General features: G+C 49.7%; 2 protein-coding genes and 1 long non-coding RNA gene across 6 annotated transcripts; 1 reads left to right on the top strand and 2 right to left on the bottom strand.

Moving 5' to 3' along the window:
* Window positions 1-2085: 2085 nt before the first annotated feature.
* Window positions 2086-4059, bottom strand: LOC138987194 (uncharacterized). 4 transcript variants are annotated; one of them, XR_011463596.1, is made up of 3 exons: window positions 3937-4059; window positions 3730-3847; window positions 2086-2562 (listed from the first exon to the last, which is right to left on the bottom strand). It is a non-coding gene; the product is annotated as an uncharacterized lncRNA (long non-coding RNA). The 4 variants fall into 4 exon arrangements; XR_011463597.1 differs by having other exon boundaries at window positions 2086-2557; XR_011463598.1 differs by having other exon boundaries at window positions 2086-2499.
* On the top strand, window positions 3747-4941 carry BOLA1 (bolA family member 1). The gene is made up of 2 exons (XM_005894872.3): window positions 3747-3858; window positions 4206-4941. Exon 2 carries the CDS (start codon window positions 4209-4211, stop codon window positions 4614-4616), a length of 408 nt encoding a protein of 135 aa, XP_005894934.1. The 5' UTR covers window positions 3747-3858; window positions 4206-4208; the 3' UTR covers window positions 4617-4941.
* Window positions 4942-7585: 2644 nt separating this feature from the next.
* SV2A (synaptic vesicle glycoprotein 2A) lies at window positions 7586-21766 on the bottom strand. The gene is made up of 13 exons (XM_005894873.3): window positions 21632-21766; window positions 16982-17947; window positions 15288-15468; window positions 14321-14472; window positions 14071-14204; window positions 13414-13503; window positions 13083-13193; window positions 12824-12912; window positions 11997-12161; window positions 11649-11782; window positions 10645-10851; window positions 9885-10044; window positions 7586-9453 (listed from the first exon to the last, which is right to left on the bottom strand). The coding sequence occupies exons 2-13, from the start codon at window positions 17601-17603 to the stop codon at window positions 9270-9272; spliced, it is 2229 nt and encodes a 742-aa protein (XP_005894935.1). The 5' UTR covers window positions 17604-17947; window positions 21632-21766; the 3' UTR covers window positions 7586-9269.
* Between the last annotated feature and the right edge of the window lie 221 nt (window positions 21767-21987).

Here is a 21987-nt window from a genome sequence, read left to right as displayed (position 1 = left end):
CCATGGAATTCTCTAGGCAAGAATACTGGAGTGGATTGCCATGCCCTCCTCCAGGGGATTTTTCCCAGCCCAGGAATCAAACCCTGCATTTCCTGCATTGGCAGGTGGGTTCTTCACCACTAGCACCACCTGAAAAGTGCAGATGGTCTGTACTCCTCAAAAATGCCAAAATCATGAAAGACAAAGACTAAGGAACTATTCCAGATTAAATGGAGGCCATAGAGACATAACAACTGAATACAGCGTGTGATCCTAGACTGGATCCTGGCCCAGATTTTTTTTTTTTTTTTTTTCATTTTATATAAAGGACAATGGGACAATGAAAAATTTTCAGTAAAATCTGTAGTACTGTATCAATGTTAATTTCCCAAATTTGACAATTATACTGTAGTTATGTGAGAAAAAAGTTTTTACTAAGAATGTATTAGCAAATATATATTAGAGCTCTTCAGAGAAACAGAACAAAAAAGATACATATGCAGAGAGTAAGAGCAAACAAGCAAGAGAGAGAGAGATTATTATAAGCAGTTGGCTCACATGATAATGGAGGCTGACAAGTCCCTAGATCTGCAGGGTGAGTCAGCAAGCTGGAAACCCAGAAGAGCTGATTGTGTAGTTACAGTTCAAGCCTGAAGGTCTGAGAACCAAGTGACGCAGTGCTGCAGTGCCAGTCAAAAGCTAACAGGCTGGAGACCCAGGAAGTGCCAGTGTTTCAGTTCAAGTCTGAACGCAGGTAAAAAGCCAGTGTCCCAGTTCAAAGAACTGGGACAGGAAAGAACTCTTTTTCAGAGAGGGTTAGCCTTTTTGTTCTGTTCAGGCTTTTCACTGATTGGATGAGACCCAGCCACAACAGGGAGGGCAATCGGCTTTACTCAGTCTACCAATTTAAATCTCATCCAAAACCATCCAGAATAACATTTGCCCAAATATCTGGGCTGGAGAAGGCAATGGCACCCCACTCCAGTACTCTTGCCTGGAAAATCCCATGGATGGAGGAGCCTGGTGGGCTGCAGTCCATGGGGTCGCTAAGAGTTGGACACGACTGAGCAACTTCACTTTCACTTTTCACTTTCATGCATTGGAGAAGGAAATGGCAACCCACTCCAGTGTTCTTGCCTGGAGAATCCCAGGGACAGGGGAGCCTGGTGGGCTGCCGTCTATGGGGTCACACAGAGTCAGACACGACTGAAGCGACTTAGCAGCAGGAGCAAATATCTGGGCACCCTGTGGCCCAGTCAAGTTGACACTTAAAATTAACCATTGCAAGTAGTTAGAGGTAAATGGGCTCTATCTCTGAAGCTTACTCTCAGATGGTTCAGAAAAAAATTATATATGTGTAGTTAGATAAGAAATAAAGCAATCATGATAAAATGTTAATATTTGGATAATGTGGGCATCAGGGTGAGCGGTATACAGAATTATTTGTACTATTTGTAGTTATTTGTAATTTCTGTAGCTCTGAAAGCACTTAAGAAAAAGTTAAAAATAAAATGCATACACACACAGAACCATATATCCAACATGACATCTCTTCTTGGATATCATAAAGACACTACAAACTCAAGTCCAAAAAGAATTGGACACCAATCTCCCCCTTCCCCACCCTTCCAACCCTTCTTCCAAAATTCTGTATCTTAGGGAACAAATGCCATCCATCTTGATGCCCAAAGCTGATAATTATCCTTCATACTGTCCCTCCCATAATTACCCACAATTTCTTTCCGTCTCCACCTCCACCACCACCATGGTCCAAGACATCAACATTCTCACCTAGATTGCTACACAAACCTCTAAACTGGTCTTCCTGCTTGTGTCATTACCTCCTTTATAGTTCTCACACTGAAGCCAAGGAACTTTGCAAAATACAGATTTAAAGATGGCTAAATGCAATGCATGATCCTTGACTGACTTTCAAAAAATAAAGGCACTAATGAGACAACTGGGGAGATTTGAATATCAACTGTATATTAGATAATAGTATTGAACAAATGTTAAATGTCTTAGGTGTGGTAATGGTATTGTGGTTATATAGGAAAATGTCCTTGTCTTAGAAGATATATGCTGAAGTATACAGCAATGAAGTATAAAGATTTTCAACTCTCAAATGATTCAACAAAAATGGTAACAGTTTTTATTTTTATTATGTATACACATATGTGAAGAAAGCTGAGCGCTGAAGAATTGATGCTTTTGAACTGTGGTGTTGGAGAAGACTCTTGAGGGTCCCTTGGACTGCAGGGAGATCCAACCAGTCCATTCTGAAGGAGATCAGTCCTGGGTGTTCTTTGGAAGGAATGATGCTAAAGCTGAAACTCCAGTACTTTGGCCACCTCATTCGAAGAGTTGACTCATTGGAAAAGAGTCTGATGCTGGGAGGGATTGGGGGCAGGAGGAGAAGGGGACGACAGAGGATGAGATGGCTGGATGGCATCACCGACTCGATGGACATGAGTCTGAGTGAACTCCAGGAGTTGGTGATGGACAGGGAGGCCAGGCGTGCTGCGATTCATGGAGTCACAAAAAGTCGGACATGACTGAGCGACTGAACTGAACTGAACTGAACTGATACACATATTCAAAGAGATTAAAAAGCAAATATGGAAAAGTGTTAGTAAATATAGATGAAGGATAAATGGGGTGTTCATTATACTAACCTTGCAATTGACATTATGTTAAAAAAATTTTTTTAGTGTGATAAGGGTATTTTTCTATAAGAGAATATCCCTTTTATTAGGAGGAGATATGTATTAGAGTACCTAGGGATGAAATGTCATGCTATCTGCAATTTATTTTCTGAAAAAGTATACAAATACACTTTTTAAGTATACAGGTATACATAAAGTACATGTTCAGTCACTCAGTCATGTCCAACTCTTTGTTACCCTATGGACTGTAGACCACCGGGCTCCTCTGTCCACGGAATTATCCTGGTAAGAATACTGGAGTGGGTTGCCACTTCCTACTTCAGGGTAGCTTCCCCAGCCAGGGATCAAACCCCGAGTCTCTTGCATTTCCTGCATAAGCAGGTGGATTCTTTACCACTGGGCCACCGGGAAAGCCTATATATTTATATATATGGAGAAGGCAATGGCACCCCACTCCAGTGCTCTTGCCTGGAAAATCCCATGGACAGAGGAGCCTGGTGGGCTGCAGTCCATGGGGTCGCGACTGAGCGACTTCCCTTTCACTTTTCACTTTTATGCATTGGAGAAGGAAATGGCAACCCACTCCAGTGTTCTTGCCTGAAGAATCCCAGGGACAGGGGAGCCTGGTGGGCTGCTGTCTATGGGGTCTCACAGAGTCGGACACGACTGACGTGACTTAGCAGCAGCAGCAGCAGCAGCAGCGCACAATAATTATGTATTCGATAAAGGAAATGGACTTCCATTTTCTTGTATATAAAAGTGTTGGGCTAGATAGAGGAGCCTGGCGGGCTACAGTTCATGGGGTCTCCAAGAGTCGGACACGACTGAGCGACAAACACTGCTACTGCTGCTATTCCGGGAGACCTGGGTTCCATCCCTGGATGGGGAAGATCCCCTGGAGAAGGGCACGGCAACCCGCTCCAACAGTCTACCCTGGAGAACCCCATGGACAGAGGAACTTGGCGGTCTGCAGTCCTTAGGGACGCAAAGAGTCGCAAAGACACCACTAAAGAGACTGAGCATACACGTACGCACGCACGACCTCAAGAGACAAACAGAGACTACAGTTCCCGGGAGCCCTCACCTGCCTGGTCTATCGCGTAGCGAGAACTCCATTTCCCAGAGTGCCTCTGGACGCGAGATCTGCATTCGCCCGGCTTGTCAGGAGTTCCGTCCCAGAGAGGGAACTGCGGTAGCCAAGCCTGAGTACGAGGTAGAAAGGGTCCAGTTTGGGGTTCAGGGAGGGGGCACAGGGACAGCGGCTCAACCAAAAGCCCGGAGTTGCACATACCCTACTCTTGGAACCTCCAGCTCATTCTTTGCGAAAACCCTTAGAAGCGCGGGCTCTCTCTAATCATCGCCGCCCTTCAGCTGCTCTCGGCGGAGGCCACAATCTCCCAACGTCACACAGAGGAGAGGGGCGGTGCCTCGCATCTCACTGGCGTCTAGACGGGCTCCCAGGGTGGACGTTGGCCGGAGGCGGGGGCTAGGGTGTTTGAGACGCTGGTACCAAGAGCGAGGCCCTGACCCTCACTGCTCCCGTCTTTGTCTCTGCCGTAGCCGATGCTGAGTGGGCAGCTGGTCGTACGCCTGTTCTCCATGGCCAGCCGCGTCTGTATGTCCCGGGGCAGTGCGGGATCAGGGGTCATCGGTCCCGTCGAGGCTGCCATTCGCACGAAGTTGGAGCAGGCCCTGAACCCCGAAGTGCTGGAGCTGCGTAATGAGAGCGGCGGCCACGCGGTCCCACCGGGCAGTGAGACCCATTTCCGCGTGGCGGTGGTGAGCTCTCGCTTTGAGGGACTGAGCCCGCTACAAAGGCATCGGCTGGTCCATGCGGCTCTGTCAGAAGAGCTGGCTGGGCCAGTCCACGCCCTGGCCATACAGGCGCGGACCCCCGCCCAATGGAAAGAGAACCCTCAACTAGACACAAGCCCCCCCTGCCTAGGTGGGAGCAAGAAAAGTCGAAACTAACCCTGGACTTGGAGAGAGGGAGGACCAGGATTCAAGCGGGTTTCGTGAGAATAAACTACTGGGGCTTTCTTCCATTTAATACAGTCTGGTATTTGTTAGAAACGAGTAATGTAATATGCCCGTTTAACCAGCATATGCCTATTCTCAGGAGAGAGTAATTCATTTCACGTTAAGGTTAAGCTAAGAAGAGGGGACAATCCCTACTATTCAGGAAAAGCTGCCCAGTTGTTTTCATTTTAAATTGTGACTAGGGAATCGCCAGACTTTATATAAGTTACTAGTAATCCTGTACATTAAAAGAGAAATTATCATATGAGGTGAATTGCAGTGGTGTTAATGGCCTGCTGTCAGTGCTACAGATGTTCTTCTGAAAAGAAAGATACTTGAAGCCTAGGCGTAGTCAGAAAGAGCTTCGTTAAGCCAGAAAAGAGAGGAAAGTTGCTGCTAACAGGGGAAAGAGCCCAAGCAAGGGCAAAGAAGCTGGACTGGGCAGAGTTATTGGACAAAACAGCAATTACGGATGCGTTTGAACTTCAAACTTAGGGGATGTTTGGCTTTCTAACAACCTGTCCATTTCCAAAAGGATTTGCATTTCTCATGAGGAAAAAAATCTTTAAAAAAACAAACACTAAAGCAGTGAAAAGATTATAACCTAGGAAATGAGTATAGAAGATGGAGAAAACTTTACAAAGCCCTTTTTCTTATGAGCCTTCCAAACGTTGTCATAATTCTGAGGGGAACAAGTAATGTCTAGATAAGCAATTTTCTGATGATCTCTGTGTAGAGATCGAACTTAGTAAAGAAAAGGCTTGGTTAACATTTATCCACCATTTCCGGCTAAGGAGTTTAGACTGCATCTGGTTGGGCGGTAGGGAGTCATCATTGAAGAGTTTTGAGAAAAGGATGGCAAAGAGCATTTGGGGGCAGTGATGTTAGTCGGTTGTCATAGGGAATTGGAGGCATGGAGAGTAACCAATGGTGAAGGCAGAACTTTGGCTGAGAGGTTAGCTGTTGAAATGGAAAGGAAGGAGTTGATTTGAGAGCTATCATTTTTAAAAAACCAAAAGGATTTGATTAGAACTGAAATGGACTTCAGTGAGAGGGGAGTCAATGGTAACCCTCAGGCAGGGTTTTTAGATTTCTTCACAGGTAAGAATTCCCAAGGGAGCTTGTTTAAAATATGGATTCTAGGTCACCTCTTTTCCAAAAAAAGGATTCTGAATCCACAAATCAAGAATGGAATCTGGAATCTATATTTTAAAAAAACACAAAAGGATTTGGAGTGAAGTTGGTTCTGTTCTCAAGAAATATCACTCCCAAGTTTTTATTTGTTTTCATTTGTGGAGTTTTTAGATTTTTTTAAATTTGTTTTTGTGAATATTATTTTATTATAGCAAAAACTTAATATGAGATCTGCCTTCTTAACAAATGTTTAAGTGTATGATACATTATCACTGACTACAAGTACAATGTCATACAGCAGATCTCTAGAGTTTAATCATCTTGCTTAGCTGAAACTTAAGGTCTGTTGATTGATAATTCCCTACTTCCCTCTCCCCTCCACCCCATCCTGCCCCTAGCAGCCAACATCCCACTGATTCTATTCAGCTATTATAGATAACTCATATAAGTAGAATCATGCATATTTATCTTTCTGTGGCTGGCTTATTTCACTTAGCATAACGTCCTCATGATTTATCACAGCCGAATTTCCTTTTTTTAAGGCTGGCGAGTATTTCATTGTTTGTATATATTAATTTTTCCTTATCCAGGCATTTGTCAATTCAGGTTGTTTCCACATCTTAGCTATTGTGATAATGCTGCAATGAACATGAGAGTCCTAACACTTCTCCAGGATCCTGATTTCAGTTCTTTTGGGTAAATACCCAGAAGTGGGATTGCTGGATCATATGGTAGTTCTATTTTTGAGAAACTTCTGTATTTTCCAGAGTGGTTGCACCATTTTGTATTCCCACCAACAGTGTGCAGGGGTTCCAATATCTCCCCATCTTCAGTAATACTTTATATAATATATATATTATTTGGGGCTTCCCTGGTGGTTCAGAGGGTAAAGCATCTGCCTGCCATCCCGGAGACCTGGGTTTGATCCTGGATCGGGAATATCCCCTGGAGAAGGAAATGGCAACCCACTCCAGTACTCTTGCCTGGAAAATGCTATGGATGGAGAAGCCTGGTAGGCTACAGTCCGTGGGGTCATAAAGAGTCGGACATGACTGAGCGACTTCACTCACTATATTATATATATATATATATATATATATATATATATAAAATATATTATATAAATTATATATATATATATATATAAATAGCTATCCTGACAGGTATGAGGTGGTATTTCATTAAGGTTTTTATTGTACTTCCCTGATGATTAGTGACATTGAGCATTTTTTATATACATATATACCTACTGGCCACCTGATGTGAAAAGCCGACTCACTGCAAAAGACCCTGTTGCTGGGAGAGATGGAGGGCAGGAGAAGAAGGCAACAGAGGATGAGAGGGTTGGATGGCATCGACTCAATGGACGTGAGTTTGAGCAAACTGGGCAATAATGAAGGACGGGAAGCCTGGCGTGCTGCTCTGCATGGGGTTGCAAAGAAGTCAGATACGACTGAACAGTACCTCTTGGTCATTTTATGTGTTTGGAAAAATGGCTACTCAAGTCTTTAGCCCATTTTTAAATCAGGTTATTAGTTGTTTTGCTATTAAGTTGTAGGACATTACCCCAAGTTTTCGAAACTAGGAGACTATGAGGACCCTCTATCTATAAAAGTGGAAAGGTCAGCATAGAGGCCAACTCAGGAAGTAAATGTGATGCATCGTGTTACTCTGGCCTTCAGTTTGGAGAAAGGAGTTGTTTTTCCAGCTCACCATCTTCTGCCTCAGGAGGCTGAACAAAGTTGGATGTAGGTAGAGGCGAAGAAGCAGACATAGCCATTTTAGGTTTGAAGGATTTGTTTCCTTTTTATTTTTCATCAGTATTTTTCATTTATTTTTTTTTACATCAACAGAGTTGGATTTAGGGTTCCCCAGGAGAGTAAGGGAGATGGATGGGTCCCTCCAGGGAGGTGCAGGGGAGAGGGCTGCGTCCAGCAAGTGAAGGGTGAAGAGAGAGGGTGCACACTCATACACTGGGCACTGGAGAAGGCAGTTCTTTGAGCACAGACATCAGAGAGTTAAACAGTCACCACCTGGTTCACTTTTACAAAATGGGAGTGACCATAGGGTGGGGGCACCAGACGCAGCATGAGGCGGCTGAATTTGGATTTTCTTTTTTTGTTTGTTTTCACTTTTTTCCTTTTAACTTTTTAACATTTACAAACAGCTAAAAACTACAACACATCACAGCTACAGTGTTGGGGGTGGAGGACGGGGGCACCCAAGAAAGCAACCACACGGGGCGGGGGCGGGGGGCAGGGGCAGCTTAACCTACACGGGCTATCCTGTGGGGAGGGTGAGATGAGGAAACTGAGGCTTCTGGTCCTGCATTAGGGGTCCCTGGCTTACTGCTGAAACTCTTCCCACTGTGCAGGAGTTGCTAGGAAAGCCCGGTTCCTGCCCTACCCCAGCTCCTTGTGCTTTTGATCTGCTGGTTTGACCACATACTGGTTTCTTCCCCTCCCCTGCTCCTCTGCCGGTGAGGAGACAGTCGAGGTGGGAGGGCAGCTGTGCTGTTCCCGTCTGTGCTGTGTAGGGAGAGCCTCTCACTCCAGAGGAGGCCTGTGCTTCTTGAGAGATGGGGAGGAGATGAACTTTGTCAGGTGCCCTTGGCTGTTCCTAGACTGTGAGACTCTTCTCCCAGCCTGCCGAGGCTCCTGCCACCCAGGCCAGGCTCAGAAACAAGATTAGGGGAGGTACTGTGGGGAGCAGGTACCTGTGTGTGTGTCCACTGAAATTACCCTTGGCTTGTATTTTAGGACAGTATAATGACACCCCCACCCCACAGCACACACATACACACACACACACACACATACATAAGTGTACACAAGCATTCACACACACACAGTCCTGCTGAGCTGCCTCAGAACTTAATATATAAATAAATAAGAATCAGAAAGCTAATTTCATAAAATTCAGGCTTGTAGCCCAAATTGAGGGGGAACTGGAGGCCAGGGGGCTGAGGTTTATTGCTACTTTCCCAGCATCCAACAGGAGGCATGAGAGGGCACTCTAGGCCCTTCCAACTCTAAGTTCTTTTGGTCCATGGTCTATATCAAGCCCTAGCCCCCTGCATAACCACCTGCTTGTGGTTTCCGCCAGAGCCCAGGCAGAGGGAATAAGGGGGAAAAGCCCCAGGAGCTGGGAAGAGCAAGGGCCTCTCACTAACACTGGGGGAGAAGGGTGGGGCCAAGCCTTCTCTTGTGCAAAGTCAGGGGTGGTAGGAGGTGGGAAACAGAGCTACACCCCAAATCTAGGATGGAGGAGCCTTCCCGGTAGTCCCTGCCCACGGGGTCTCACACATGCACACACATACATACACACACACACTCACGCATACATGGCTAAGACACTAAACAGGAGGCGGGGAACGAGGGCTCTGGCAGCCAGGATGGCAGGGCAGGGAACGGGAAGAGGGAATTGTTGGTCTCACAGTGTGCCTGCCACCCAGCAAAGCCCGAGATTCCCTCACTGCAGCACCTGCCCCCGGGTCTCGGGCAGCTTCAGGGCCAGAGAACTCCCGAGGGCAAGGGCAGCGGAGGCAAAGAGGATGGGGGCAGCCTTGGTGATTCCCACAAAGGACGTGAAGATGCTGATCCCCAGCACAGCTGCCAGCTTACACAGGGCATTCAGGAAGCCGAAGGCTGTGGTTCTGCTCAGGAGTCCCCCAGCACAGCAAATGAGATGGAGGGGCCGGGGAGGGAGACAAAGGACGGGGCATGGGAGGATTTGTGGGGGAAGAGGGGCAGGTAAAGGAGAGGGCCAGCAGTGTCCAAGAGGGAGAGGAAGAATGGAGCAATTAGAGAGGAGGGGTACAAACCAGGGAATACAGATAAATTGGGAGGCAAGGGGGAAGGGACACCAAAAAATTAGGTTAATAGTTAAGACTTCAAGGAGTGAATATAAAAGCTACCAGCTTAAAAAAAAAAAAATGCTACCAGCTTTTAGAAGAGAAACTCAAGGGGAATATGTACCCTTTTACCCCTAAAGATGCCTTCCCCATCAGCCCCCTTCCTCACCCCGTTTCTGTCCTGCCCTCTGAGCCCTAAACCTGCTGCCCTGCCCCCACCACACGCCTGTTACCTCTTGTCCGAGGGGTAGAGTTCAACAGTCAACACGTCCAGCGCGTTCCAGGATGCGATGCTGACCCCCCCGAAAAGGCAGAGCAGAGCGATCATGGCGGACTCACTGTTCCCGAAAGACAGGAAGAAGCAGGAGACACAGGACATCACGCTGGAGCCAGCTGGAGCCAGGGAGGAAGAAAGCAGCATGAGCGTGGCCATGATGAAAGCCACCCACAGCCCACTCTGTCCCTTCGACCAGGATGAGACACTTTCTTTGCCAGGGTACCCAAAAGGAAGGCTTCTCCCTCATCTCCAACCTCACCTACATTGTCTTTTTATTAACAGTATCAGTACCAACCATTCCTCGGTGCAAGCTATGCACCAAACAATTGGATGGTTTACATACATTACTAATAAGTCAGCCTCCTAAGAGGTACTGTCATCCCTGCCATGTTGCAGATGAGACAGCTGGGTTCACAGAGGTGAGTAACTTACCTAAAATGCAGTGGAGCTGAGATTCAAAACCCATGACCCCAAAGCCTGTATCCTAGACTTGCTATTCTGCCCACCTCCTATCCCCAGAGGAGCTTCCTCACCAGACCCCGCCTGGTCATGCAGCCCCCACCTCCCCCCACTCCCTCCAAGGAGAAGACGTGAGACACAGACCCTTCTCTGGCTAAGCTTTCCGCAGACTAAGGTGAGAAGCCCAGTGACCGCCATGCCCTCCCCTGGCCTCCTAGTCAGTTCTGACACACCGCCACCCAGCCTCTCCCCCTTACCAAGCATTCGGAGCCTGCCAATCTTGTCCATGAGCAGAGCAGACACAATGTTCCCAGGAAGCACAGCCAGCGTCCCCAAGAAGCTGACAAAATACACCATGTAGGCGCCTTCACCCGTCCCCGTCACGTCCAGGGGGCAGCCCTCCTTGTTGTGCAGGAATGTGCTGTTCACCAGACGGCTGTTCACAAACTTGTACTCAAACAGGTCTGGGGGCGAAGACCAAGACAGGCAGACAATCATGGCACATGTGAGAGGGAGGCTGCTATTGCTTATGCTCAGGGCTCTGCCTTTGAGGGGTTTAGCAGGTGGGGCTCTCAGAATCAGTCAGAACACTATGGCAAAACACCATAGGAGCTAGGATCCTTTTGTGCCACAAAATGACCATAGTTTACCAAATGAAACAGTGTGCTTGGCTGTTGCTATGTTTTCTCCTAATGATGTCTACTGATTTCTTGTTCATTCTTTTTGTCTACTCTAAGCAGTAGCAGAGCCATAAGTTTAGGACAAATTACTGAGCAAATATTAAAAAGCCTTAGAATCCTATCCATTTTTTTTCTGCAAGATAGGAAAACTCATTCAGCACCCCATTTAGAGGTGGGAAACCTGAGTCTAGCTCACAAAACCAGCATTTCATGTGCATATAGTTTGACAATCCCTGTTAAAGAAAAGGATTGTTTTTCTTTTTTTCCCAAGGCTGCTCTTTTGAATGATTTTGCCCTCTTCAAAAGTGCATTAATATCACAATATTGAGTTGTTTCAATTCTAGCCAAAAGCAAACAAACTTGATGTTTTCGTCAGATGTTCTACTTATTACAGAAAAATGATCAATTACCATTAGATTGTTGTAATTGTTAGTAGTAACTAACAGACCCCCCTATTACCTCCAAGGCTCTGAAGAGCTCAGCTTGAGAACCCTGAGTTAGGGAATGAAGAAGGTTCCCTTTCTCCAGCTCAGGGTCCACCCAATCCTTTGGTCTGTCAGCCTCTAGCCATCCCACCTTACCAGTGTTATAGAACACGGTGTTGATGAACGTGCAGTTGCGGAAAAATGTGTTGCTGGATGTGACATCCTCGAAGTAACACTCCTCAAACAGGGAGTCCTCAAAGGACACTGACTTCAGACGTAGCCCAATGAACCTGTAAAGCCAGGATGATGAAAGCCACCTTCCCCTCATTCTTACACCCTCCTCCAACACTCGTGAAGTAACAGTGAAGTAAGACAGGAAGCTGCAGGGTTGAGAAGAACCACGGGTCTTTGCCCCCAAACAGCTTGTCTCTGAACCCCCAGACTCACAAAAAAGGCAAAGGGTAGGAGGGGTGGAAGGGGTGAAGCTCAAAGATCCCCACATACTTGTCATTGAAGTACTGTCCCCCTCGGTGGATCTGATTCTCCAAGGTGAAGTTAAAAGTCACGTGCTCCACACGTTCCCCAGGGAACACTTTGGTGCGGGCTGCATAGTCCACCGCTTGGAGATGGCGGATCATGTCGGGAAACCAGACAGTCAGGCCATAGTAGCTGAAGCGTCAAGGGCAATGGAATCAGGGCTCATGGATTAGAACCACACAGTCCAGAAGGAGAAAGAAACAGAGGAGTCAGCCCATGTTAGGACCATGCTCACCTCCCCAGCCTCATCTCTCACCTCATCTCATCTTTCACCAACTGCTGTGGTTCTGTGGGACTTCAGGTTCTTCTAACCCTCCTGCCTATTACTTCTTACCTCCCAGGCATTTGCTCTACCTTTTGTGTAAAACAGTCTCTCCATCCCACCCTCAGCTTAACTCCTATTCCTCCTTCAGGACTTAGATCCCCTCTCCAGCCTACCAGCAATCTGGGCTGGGAAGCCTGTTCCCAGTGCACATCTCCCACCAGGGCACTCCTTATTACAGCTAGTTTGTCTAGCTCCTAGACCAAGATGTAAATTCCATGAGGACTGAGACCACATCTATTCCATCCCAGCAGAGTACCTGGCACAGAACAGAAACTTAATACTGTTCTGCCTATAATATAAGTTTGTTGGATTAAGGAGTGAGGTAGAGGAGCCGGGTGGACTATCAGAGGGGATCCAAACAGCACCTTCCCTCATTATTCATCCCCTTCATTTCCATTTTCTCCACCTCTCTCCCAACCCACAGACCATCACATCCAGCACTTCCGACCCACCCCACCCAGCTCCTCACCTGAATGACATGGTGAACCACACACCCATCATCATCAGAGTGATGCGGCGGTATTCTGGACCAAAACAAGAGAGGAAATTCCCCCAGACCTAGGCGGAATAGGACAAAGTCATACAGCGGCTGCCAGCCAGTAGTTCTAGCACCTCCAGATCCCAGTTTTTCTGCCCCTACCAGCTCCCTCCAGTTCACGCATCACCCCCACCCCCAAGCTCCAGCCCTGCCCTCCTCTCCACCTCTCCACCATCCCCGCCCTCATTACCTGCCCTCCCAGGCTCAAGGCCCGGACCCCCCAGCGCTGGTACCAGGCCCCTGTGTCAGACTGGATCTCAATCAACTCATCCTCCTGATGAATTGTCTTAATGTGGGTTACCTGGGGTCAAAAGAAGGAGTGAGCAGTCACTTAGTCTGTACTTTCCAGCCCTTCCAAGTACCCCAGTTTCTCCTGCGGTAGCAGAGTGGGAAATGGGAGGGAGACATGATACCCTGAGAGATCCCACTGAGATCTCAGTGCGGCCTAGGAAGGTGGGCGTGAGTCGGGGGAGGAGTCCAGGGAGGGGCCAGGTGTGGGCACGTGGAAGACTGTGGCTTACCGAGAAGACTCGCTCAGGATGCCCCTTGGCTCGCATGTTGGTGTCATGGACCTGCTTCAGTACCATCCAGGCCTCATCATGCTTCCCATTCTAGAGCCACAGAAACAATCCCCACATCTGGGTCAGCCCTTCCCTGACCCAGGGCTACAGATCCCCCTCTCTCAACCTGACCTAGGGGCACACCCACCAAGCACTCCCAAAGAGCCCAAGGGGGAGCACAGCAAGAGATAACCAGGCTTGGGCAAGAGTTGGGGATCCCTTGGCACAATGGAAAGAGAAACTGAAAACGAGGGAAATGAAGATGGTCCGTGAGTATGTAGTCAGAGCAGGAGGAGCGTCCTCACCCTGCTGGGTCAGGATAAAGTGGGAGGGGGTGGGCTGTAGGATCCTCTTTTGAACCGTAAAGTCAGGGCCAGGGTCAGGACCCCTGCCTGCAAAACCCTAAGCCACCCATGGTGAAGCAGGTCCTCTGGTTTTAACACCCACAGAACTCCTCTGGAAATACATTCTAAGACAAAGGAAGTGAGATCAAGGCCCCCCAGACCTTGGACCCTAGGAAAGGAAGGCTGCCACGTGGACCAGACCCAGCCCATGGTGGGTGTTTGAATGCAGGAGCCCCTGTTGCCCACCCCCGAGCCCAGCCCCAGCCCCATTCACCTCCAGGAAGAAACGGGGGCTTTCAGGCTGTGTGGTCAGAGCCCCAATGGCAAACACAGAAGGGAAAGCGCAGACGAGGACAAAGACCCTCCAGCTGTGGAACTGGTAAGCAGACCCCATCTGAAAGCTCCACCCTGGCAAGGACAGAGTCACAGCGTCAGCAGAGAGGCCAGAGGCTGTAGGGTCCTACCATAGGGAGCACAGGAGAGGAGAGACAGAGTCTGGGGTACATTTTCTGGGGGCTGCTCACCATAGTGGGGGATGATGGCCCAGGCCATAGCAGCTGCGTACACTCCACCAATCATCCAAAACATGCAGAGCCAGCTCAAATGCTCCCCACGTTTCTCCTGTGCCAGAAACTCCGAGAAATAGGAGAAGACGATGGGGATGGACCCTCCGATCCTGAAGGGCATTGCAAGAATTCAGCGTTGGAAAATGGCTATATTCCTGATTCCATACCCCAGCGCTCTGGATCCCCAAGTCCCTTTCATCTTCTGAACCTTTTAAAGAGAAACTCCTCACCACCATGCCCTATAAGCTCCCTCACCACCAGCCATCAGGCACCCATCCTTGGGACCCTAGGATCCTTTGTCTTGGGACCCTTGGGATCCTAGGAAACAGGCAGGCACGTCTCAGGGAATGAGAAGGAACAAACATTGAATCTTGAAGATGACTACAGAGTTGGAAGGGAGAGCCGATATTCAGAAAAGAGGGGAAATCCCAAAGGAAGAAGAGCAAGAGGAATCTGAGGAAGCAGGCCAGAAGAGAGCTGGGAGACTATGCAAAGGGGACATGCAGGTGGCAGAGGAAGTGTAGAAGTTGGGTGGCTCAGGCATTCAGAGTTCTGGCAGGTGTGGGTATGAACAAGGTTTGTTGTTGAATGCAGGAAATATTTATGCTCTGGGAAGGGGATAACCACAGATACCCAGTGGTGAAGTTGAGCCCTACTGGGTCTCTTGAGGGAACCAGGCTCAGAATGGGACTAAAAGGTAGGGTGGAGGACTCGGGAGTGAACCAGATATGGAATGACAATCTGGACAGATAGTAGACAGGTCCTGGACAGGGAGAAACTGGCCTGAAGGGAGAGGATTTCATTCATTCCGTTCACACATATTTGAGGTATAGCTGGTGTGCCTGGCACTATGTAGGGCCCTAGAGGTATAACAGCAACCAAGGCGCAGCCCTGCCTTCCAGGGACTCACGAGGGGAACACTCACCCGACCCCAGAAAGGAGACGGCAGAAAAGGAAAGTGCCATAACCCTGGACGAAAGATGAGAAAAAGGCGAAGACACTGTTGACTGAGAGTGAGATGAGCAGACACTGTCTTCGACCCAGCCGATCAGCCAGCCCTCCCCAGAGGAAGGCTCCCACCATCATGCCCAGGTAGACAATGAGGCCTGAAGGAAGAGAACAGAGGCAGAAGGGATATGAGCAGACACACTAAGGTTCTCCCACTCGCCAGACATTTAAATGAGCTGAAACTGCAGCAGCATGGACAGAGGATCTGAAGGACTTGTAGGAGCTAAGTCTACCCAGAGATGAGATCAAGTGAGAGAGGATGCATTACATGAGCAAAGATGGAAGGTCATCTCTGCAGCCTGGAGGTTCAAAGGCAGAGATGCAGACATGGGACAGCCCTAGAATTCTCCTTTCTTTCCCTCTCATTCCTTATTGCTCGCTCTTACTCTCTTGCTGTCTCTCACACACACACACACACACGCATACACAATACCCCCATCTCTAGCTTGCCTGGAATGAGAAATGGATCTGCCTAGATTCCCAGACCCTCCCAGGATCCCCTCTAGCCTCTCTATTTGATGCCCTCCAAGCGGCAGGAGGTGTCTCTCATGTTCCCTGGGAAAGAGGCTCCATTCCTTCAATCCTCCCAGGAAATCACACACACACAAAAGTGAAAGTGAAAATCGCTCAGTTGTGTCCAACTCTTTGCGACCCTAAGGACTGTAGCCCACAGGCTCTTCTGTCCCTGGAATTCTCCAGGAAAGAATACTGGAGTGGGTTGCCATTTCCTTCTCCAGGGTAACTTCCCGACCCAGAGATCAAACCCCAGTCTCCGGCATTACAGGCAGATTCTTTACAGAGCTACCACGGAAGCCCACATATAAATCCATTTTTTATTCCTTCCAGTTCCAATACTTCTGGTCCCCAAACTCCCCTGTTCCTTTCTTCTTTCATAAAATCAGAGTTGGAATTGGTCTTAAAAGTTATCTGCTCCAAACTCTGCATTTTACCCAGGCCGAAGCCCAGCCCGAGGGAGAAGGAAACTGCCCAAGATCTCGTGGCAACTTGGTGACAGAGCAAGACCTGATCCCTTCTGAGGGATCCCCTTCTAGGGGATTTCCTCCCTTGGGATCTCCATCAGGAAGGGCCATTAAAGACCACTCGCTGGCCCCTGAACATTCCCAATGCTAACGAAGAGCAAGTGTGACCAGCTTCTCTGGCTGGATTCTTCCCAGCCCCCCACCACCCCAAACTGACTCTCCTCATTTAAATCAAGGGGTTTGGATACTGCCTTCTTGTTCCCCCCAAGAGGGGAAATAATCAGGGTAACAAGAGGAAAGGCTTTGAAGAAACATTAAATGGGGGTCCATCCCATCACAGCCATCTCCTACAGAACTAAGCAGACACCCCACAATTACAGGCCCAAGCCCCAGCCCATGTGCCTTTTCTCTTGCACAAGCAATCTCACCATGACCCAACCTCTAGAGGAGGGTGTCAGGGTGGGGGGAGTGGAGGCGGAGAGCATGACAGAGGAACCCTGAGCCCTCCCAGGGGTATCTTGGGACCAGGATCCTCAGGAATGCAGTGGTGAGGACAGGAGCAGTTCTCAGGCACAGAGAACTGTTTTCCAGAGTTTGGGGCAGGATGGGGCTGGAGCGCAACGTGTCTTACCCAGCATGCCTTTGTTGGAGTCAGACAGGCACATGTCTTTCTCAGCACTGGGCAGCACGAAGCCCACCACGAAGACCTCGACGCCATCGGCCATCAGTGCCAGACCAAGCACGAAATAGAGTGTCCACTGGAAGCGGCCATGGCCGCACTCCCGTAGGATGGCTTCATACTGCTGGGCTAGTTCTTCCCGCTCTTTCCGCCGCTGCGCTTCTCCCCGCCCCCCCGGGGGACCCTCCCCATCACCCAAGCCCCCCCTCACTCCAGCCAGGGGTGCCCCATCTGCCATCCGCTCGCCTTTGCCCCCAGACTCTGCCCGGGGGATGCCCTGATATTCCCCCTCGTAGATCTCATCATCCTCGTCATGGCCCTCAGTGGCATCACTAGATGCACCACCTTCCTCCTCATCCTGGGCCCCTTCCCCTCGGTAATAGCCATCAGCAGGGGCGGGGAAGTCATCATCATCGTCCTCCTCCTCAAAGCGGGAGTAGGATCTCCGGGAATATTCATCCTGGACTCTGTCCAGACCCTTCACCACCTTCTTGGCTGCATGCTTCTTGACTTCCTTGGCAATGTCTTTGGCCCCACGGATGAAAGCTGCCCGGTCTCTGAAGCCCTCTTCCATGATGGGGCTTTGGGACTACTTCACCGAATCTTCCCCCCTTCCTTACTCTGATTTTGCACAAGGGCTCGTGGAGTCAGAAAGACCACTTCCCCGAGTTACTTAGATGAAGTGTGTTTGAGTAACTCTGGGCACAGAATAGAATATAGGATCTGGCCAGTGAGGGTTTAGGAGGGGAAGGGAGGGAAGAGCTTTGGCCTACACCCAGTTCAGTTGGATGCATTGGGAAGGAAGAGGGGGAGAGAGGGTACTGGAAGGGGAGGGGGAGCTAGGTTGGGGAGGCTAAGCTGGGGAGCCAGGATAACTCAGAAAAGGCTGCTACTTCTCTTCCAGGAGTCTCTGGAGATCTAGAAAAAGATGAGAGGGAGAAAAAAGGAGGTTGTGAGGCCTAAGACACTGAAGAGGGCCAATATAGTGCTCCGGCCAACCCAGAGCCCCACCTGGGCCTTGTGTTACAGGGATGATGGCTTGCTGGCCTCAAGCCCGACTCAGGAAAAAAGGATGACTGTCTGGGCCTGCTATGGGCCATTCAGTATACGTCCCTTACTTTGACCTTGGAGACTAGACCTATGGGATTTGCTCCAAAGTCACAATCAGCTACCCAGAGCCCATCTCCTCATCCCTGGCCCCATTTCAAGAACAGACCCTTTGCTTTACCACCCACCTGCCAAGGATAAAACAGGAAATAGAGAAACCAAAACTCCCTTCTCTAGTCTGGTCTGGGTTTCTTACTGGGAGCAGAGCTTGGGGGGAACGTAAAGAAGGACAACTGAATCCTTCAACCTGTTGTCTTCAGACCACTGATGGCATCTGAAGATGGGGCTTCCATGGTCCTTCCTCAGGTTCCATGGTTGTAGGCTTCACAGGGAGGAGTCTTCTCCCAACGCAGCTCAGCGGGTGAAAGCTCAGCTTCCAGAGTCAGACAGACTTAGATTTGACTTCCTGCTTCAACAGCTTACTAAGTGACCATGAGCATGTCTCTGATCCTCAAAGCCTTAGTTCCCTCTCATTTAAGAGGGGGAAGTAAGGATTAAATGACATAATGAGTATAAGCTCTTTACCATAGTGCCTGGCACATAACAACTGATGAGTAAATATTAGTTATTACGCTTTGTGGTGACAGTAATGTGGTAAGATGACCTCCACTCCCTCACAAGACGTTAGAACAAAAGCCACTTGTGGATGCTCTTTAGGGTGAATGGCAGAAAGGGATACTGGCAAGGAGAGAGCTGGTTCAGTGCAAAGCGCATGACAATCCGATGACATAAGTTGAAATTCCAGCTCTGCCATTTACTAACTGATCTTGAGCAGATTCCTGAACATCTCTAAGCCTCAGAGTCCTTATATTTAAACTGGGGATAATAATCTCTATTTCTCCAAGTTGATGCGATAATTTAATCTCACAACAGACCTTCCATTAGTTTCTTTCCTTCCTATTAGATTGAAAACTGTGAAAGAAGCATCAAGGGCAAAGCAGGGGGGGTCACATTTGGATGCTGTTGTAACCTCCCAATACAGAGTCCCAAGACCCCTCTGTGTTCAAACAAATGCCAGCAGCTGGACCTATATTGTCTGCTCCAGACAAACAATGGAAGACTCACAAAAAGGGAGACGTGGAATCTGAGGTCATGGGGAGAAAAGGGCAGACCAAAATCTAAAAAAGAGGTGATGACTGGCTTGCCACCTTCCTTCAGGATGTCATAAATGGGCCCCCTTTCACTGGTCCGGGTAGAGGTGGAAAATCAAACACATTTCCAACATGGACATCTAAGGTCTATAGCTGTACCTCCTTTCTCCATGGCTTCCTTTTCTAATCCCTTAATCCTTTCTGCTCCTCCAGGAGTCAAGGAAAAGGGAGTCCATAAATACCGCATTGCGTAGAAGCTGATATAGAATGAAAGGGGCTTGGACCTCCCCTCCCCCACAAAAGACATCCTCCAGAGGCAAGCATGGGAGAACCCCCTCTTCCTTCATAGAAGCAGAGGAAGCAGGACTAGATTCTGATCAGAGATCATTCCCCTAAAAATATCCTGCTTCATTCTGTTCCCACCCATCCAGGGCCTTCATTAAATGTCACACATACACTTACACACACACACACACACACACACACACACACACACACACACACACGGTGGCCCAGGCAGAAGGGGTAAGTAATGCTATGTAGTTCAGAAAGAAGCACTGGCAAAGCAGAGCCCTACGCCCTCAGGTCACATGTGAGCAGTAGACCACGATGACCAGAACCAGTGACCCCTATGTCACCTTCTTTCCTTGTGGTTCAAGGCCCAAACCATCCCCCATTAGAGAGAGGGAACAGTGGAATCCCCTTTCTGCATGCAATTTGCTTGCCTCACCTTTCCTTCCCAGTTAGGATCTCCCCCCAAACCCTGGCGCAGGCAGATGGGCCCAGGAGGAGCCACGCTCGGTGTTTGTTTACACTCTCCACCCCTGAGAGGAACCGGAAGGGTACAGAGGGCCCCGGAGCCACAGCAGGATGTGAAGGCTCAGCAGCCAGCTCCCCCAGGGCCAACAAGCCCAGGAGCTCAGGAGGGAGAAAAAGAAGACAAATTCTTCAAGCTGGTGAGGAAGCGGTGCTATTTTTAGCCCCCAAAGCAGCACAGGGTGGCTAAGCTTGTGGGAGGGAGACAGACTCGGAGATGTAGAGGTTAAAGGAGACAAGATTCAGGGTTACAGGGCCCTTTAAGGTCTGTTGGCTTCACCTGATGGGAAAACATGCCCGGGAGATTTTCTGCAGAGGATGGGGGGAGGCGGGAGACTCTGAGCAAAGGCCTCCTCTCAGGATAACTCAGTCAGCCCAGGATTGGTTGTGGGGTGGGGAGGTTCAGAACCCCTTACCTCCATCAAAGCCCCTGACTTTGGAAGCCACCTGGATTTCCCAACCCACCCTAGCCCAGGTGACAAGGTCATTAAAAAGCAATCACTTATCAAAACATTCATGGATGTGGGGGAGAGAGGTGCTGGAGCACCCCTCCCCACCACTGCTGGGTAACTGAGCCTCGATCCCCACACCAGAACAGCCAAGGCTGCACTACCCCTGCCTACATACTACCCTACGGTTTGGAAGATGGAGTCTCCACAGTTCTGACGGGAAAAGATCAAGGTGTCAGCTGAGAATGTCCGAGGAGGAATTCGGAGTGGCAGGGACCAGAATGCAAGGGGAGATCTTCACGCGCACAGGCATAGAGACCGCCCCTGCCAGCATCCGCGGCGACCCTCCCCATCCTGCCCCACTCTGGTGTAAGAGCGGAGTCCCTAGAACTGACTGAACCCATTCTCCGAGCGCCTCCCCTCACCCTTGATTCTGCTGCTGGACTAGTGCCCATCAACACTCAACACCCCTTCCCCCCACCCCGGAGCGACTGCCTGCCTCCAGCCCCACCCCCAACCGTGCCCCCAAGCCTGGTTGTTCACCACCTCTATCTACCCAACATTTCCGTTCACCATTCCCTTTCTTCCCTCCTTCATCTGCCCTTCCTCCACCAACCGCCTCCCCACACACACCCCACAAACCCAACTGCACCCCCCGCCCCCTCCCCCCGGCCCCCTCCCCCCGCTGCAACCCAAGTCCAGGGGCACAGACTGAGGCAGCATATTCTCCCGCCCCAGCCAAGGTCATCTATCACGCGGGGCGGGGGGGTGTCGGTGTGGGTAGGTGGAGGCGGGGGACAAGAAGAGTTGGGAATTGGAGTTTGAGGGAACCCTATTCCACCTTACAAGCCCCCACCCCCGTTAATATCTGAGGAGAGTAGTATGGGCTTGGTTAAGGTAGAGAAAAACAACCCTCCTCCACACATATATATGTATAAATATATATATTTCCTTCTCTGATCAGCACAGCAACCGCCATAAATGTCCATTCAAACCACCAGCAATCCCCTCACCCCTGATGAGGGACGGTCACCCTCCCCACAAGCAAAGCATCGGAGGATAAAATGGCTGCAAGGCAAGGCGAGGATGCTGCTGCCCCGGGGCGGGGTGGAGCTGAGAAACTGAGAGAGGGGTCTCACCTGGGCTGAGTCCCCCAGATAAGGGAGTCTGGGTGAGGGCGGGGATCCCGGCAGTGGGGCAGGCGGCAGCGGCGTCTGCTCTGGGTACCAGGCGAAGCAGCAATGCAGACCTGCCCCACCACGGGCTCCGGCCCCGCCTCCGCCCTCCCCCCGCCCTCCCCCGCCCCCCCCGCACCAGAGAGCATCGGGAGAGACCATTGTTGGGGGGTAGGGGGTGGAAGAAAAAGAGGATGGGGAGGGACTCGGGGTTCTGGGGAGAGGTGGTGAGGGTGCTGGAGGGGCTGTCACAGGGGCAGCTGGAGATGACACCAGCCCCTCCTAGTTAAAGACTAAAGGATCTAAGGAAAGTAATACTG

Source organism: Bos mutus, chromosome 3 (genome assembly GCF_027580195.1).
Source record: "Bos mutus isolate GX-2022 chromosome 3, NWIPB_WYAK_1.1, whole genome shotgun sequence".
Taxonomy (NCBI): domain Eukaryota; kingdom Metazoa; phylum Chordata; class Mammalia; order Artiodactyla; family Bovidae; genus Bos; species Bos mutus.
This window is presented reverse-complemented; position numbering and strand designations above follow the sequence as displayed.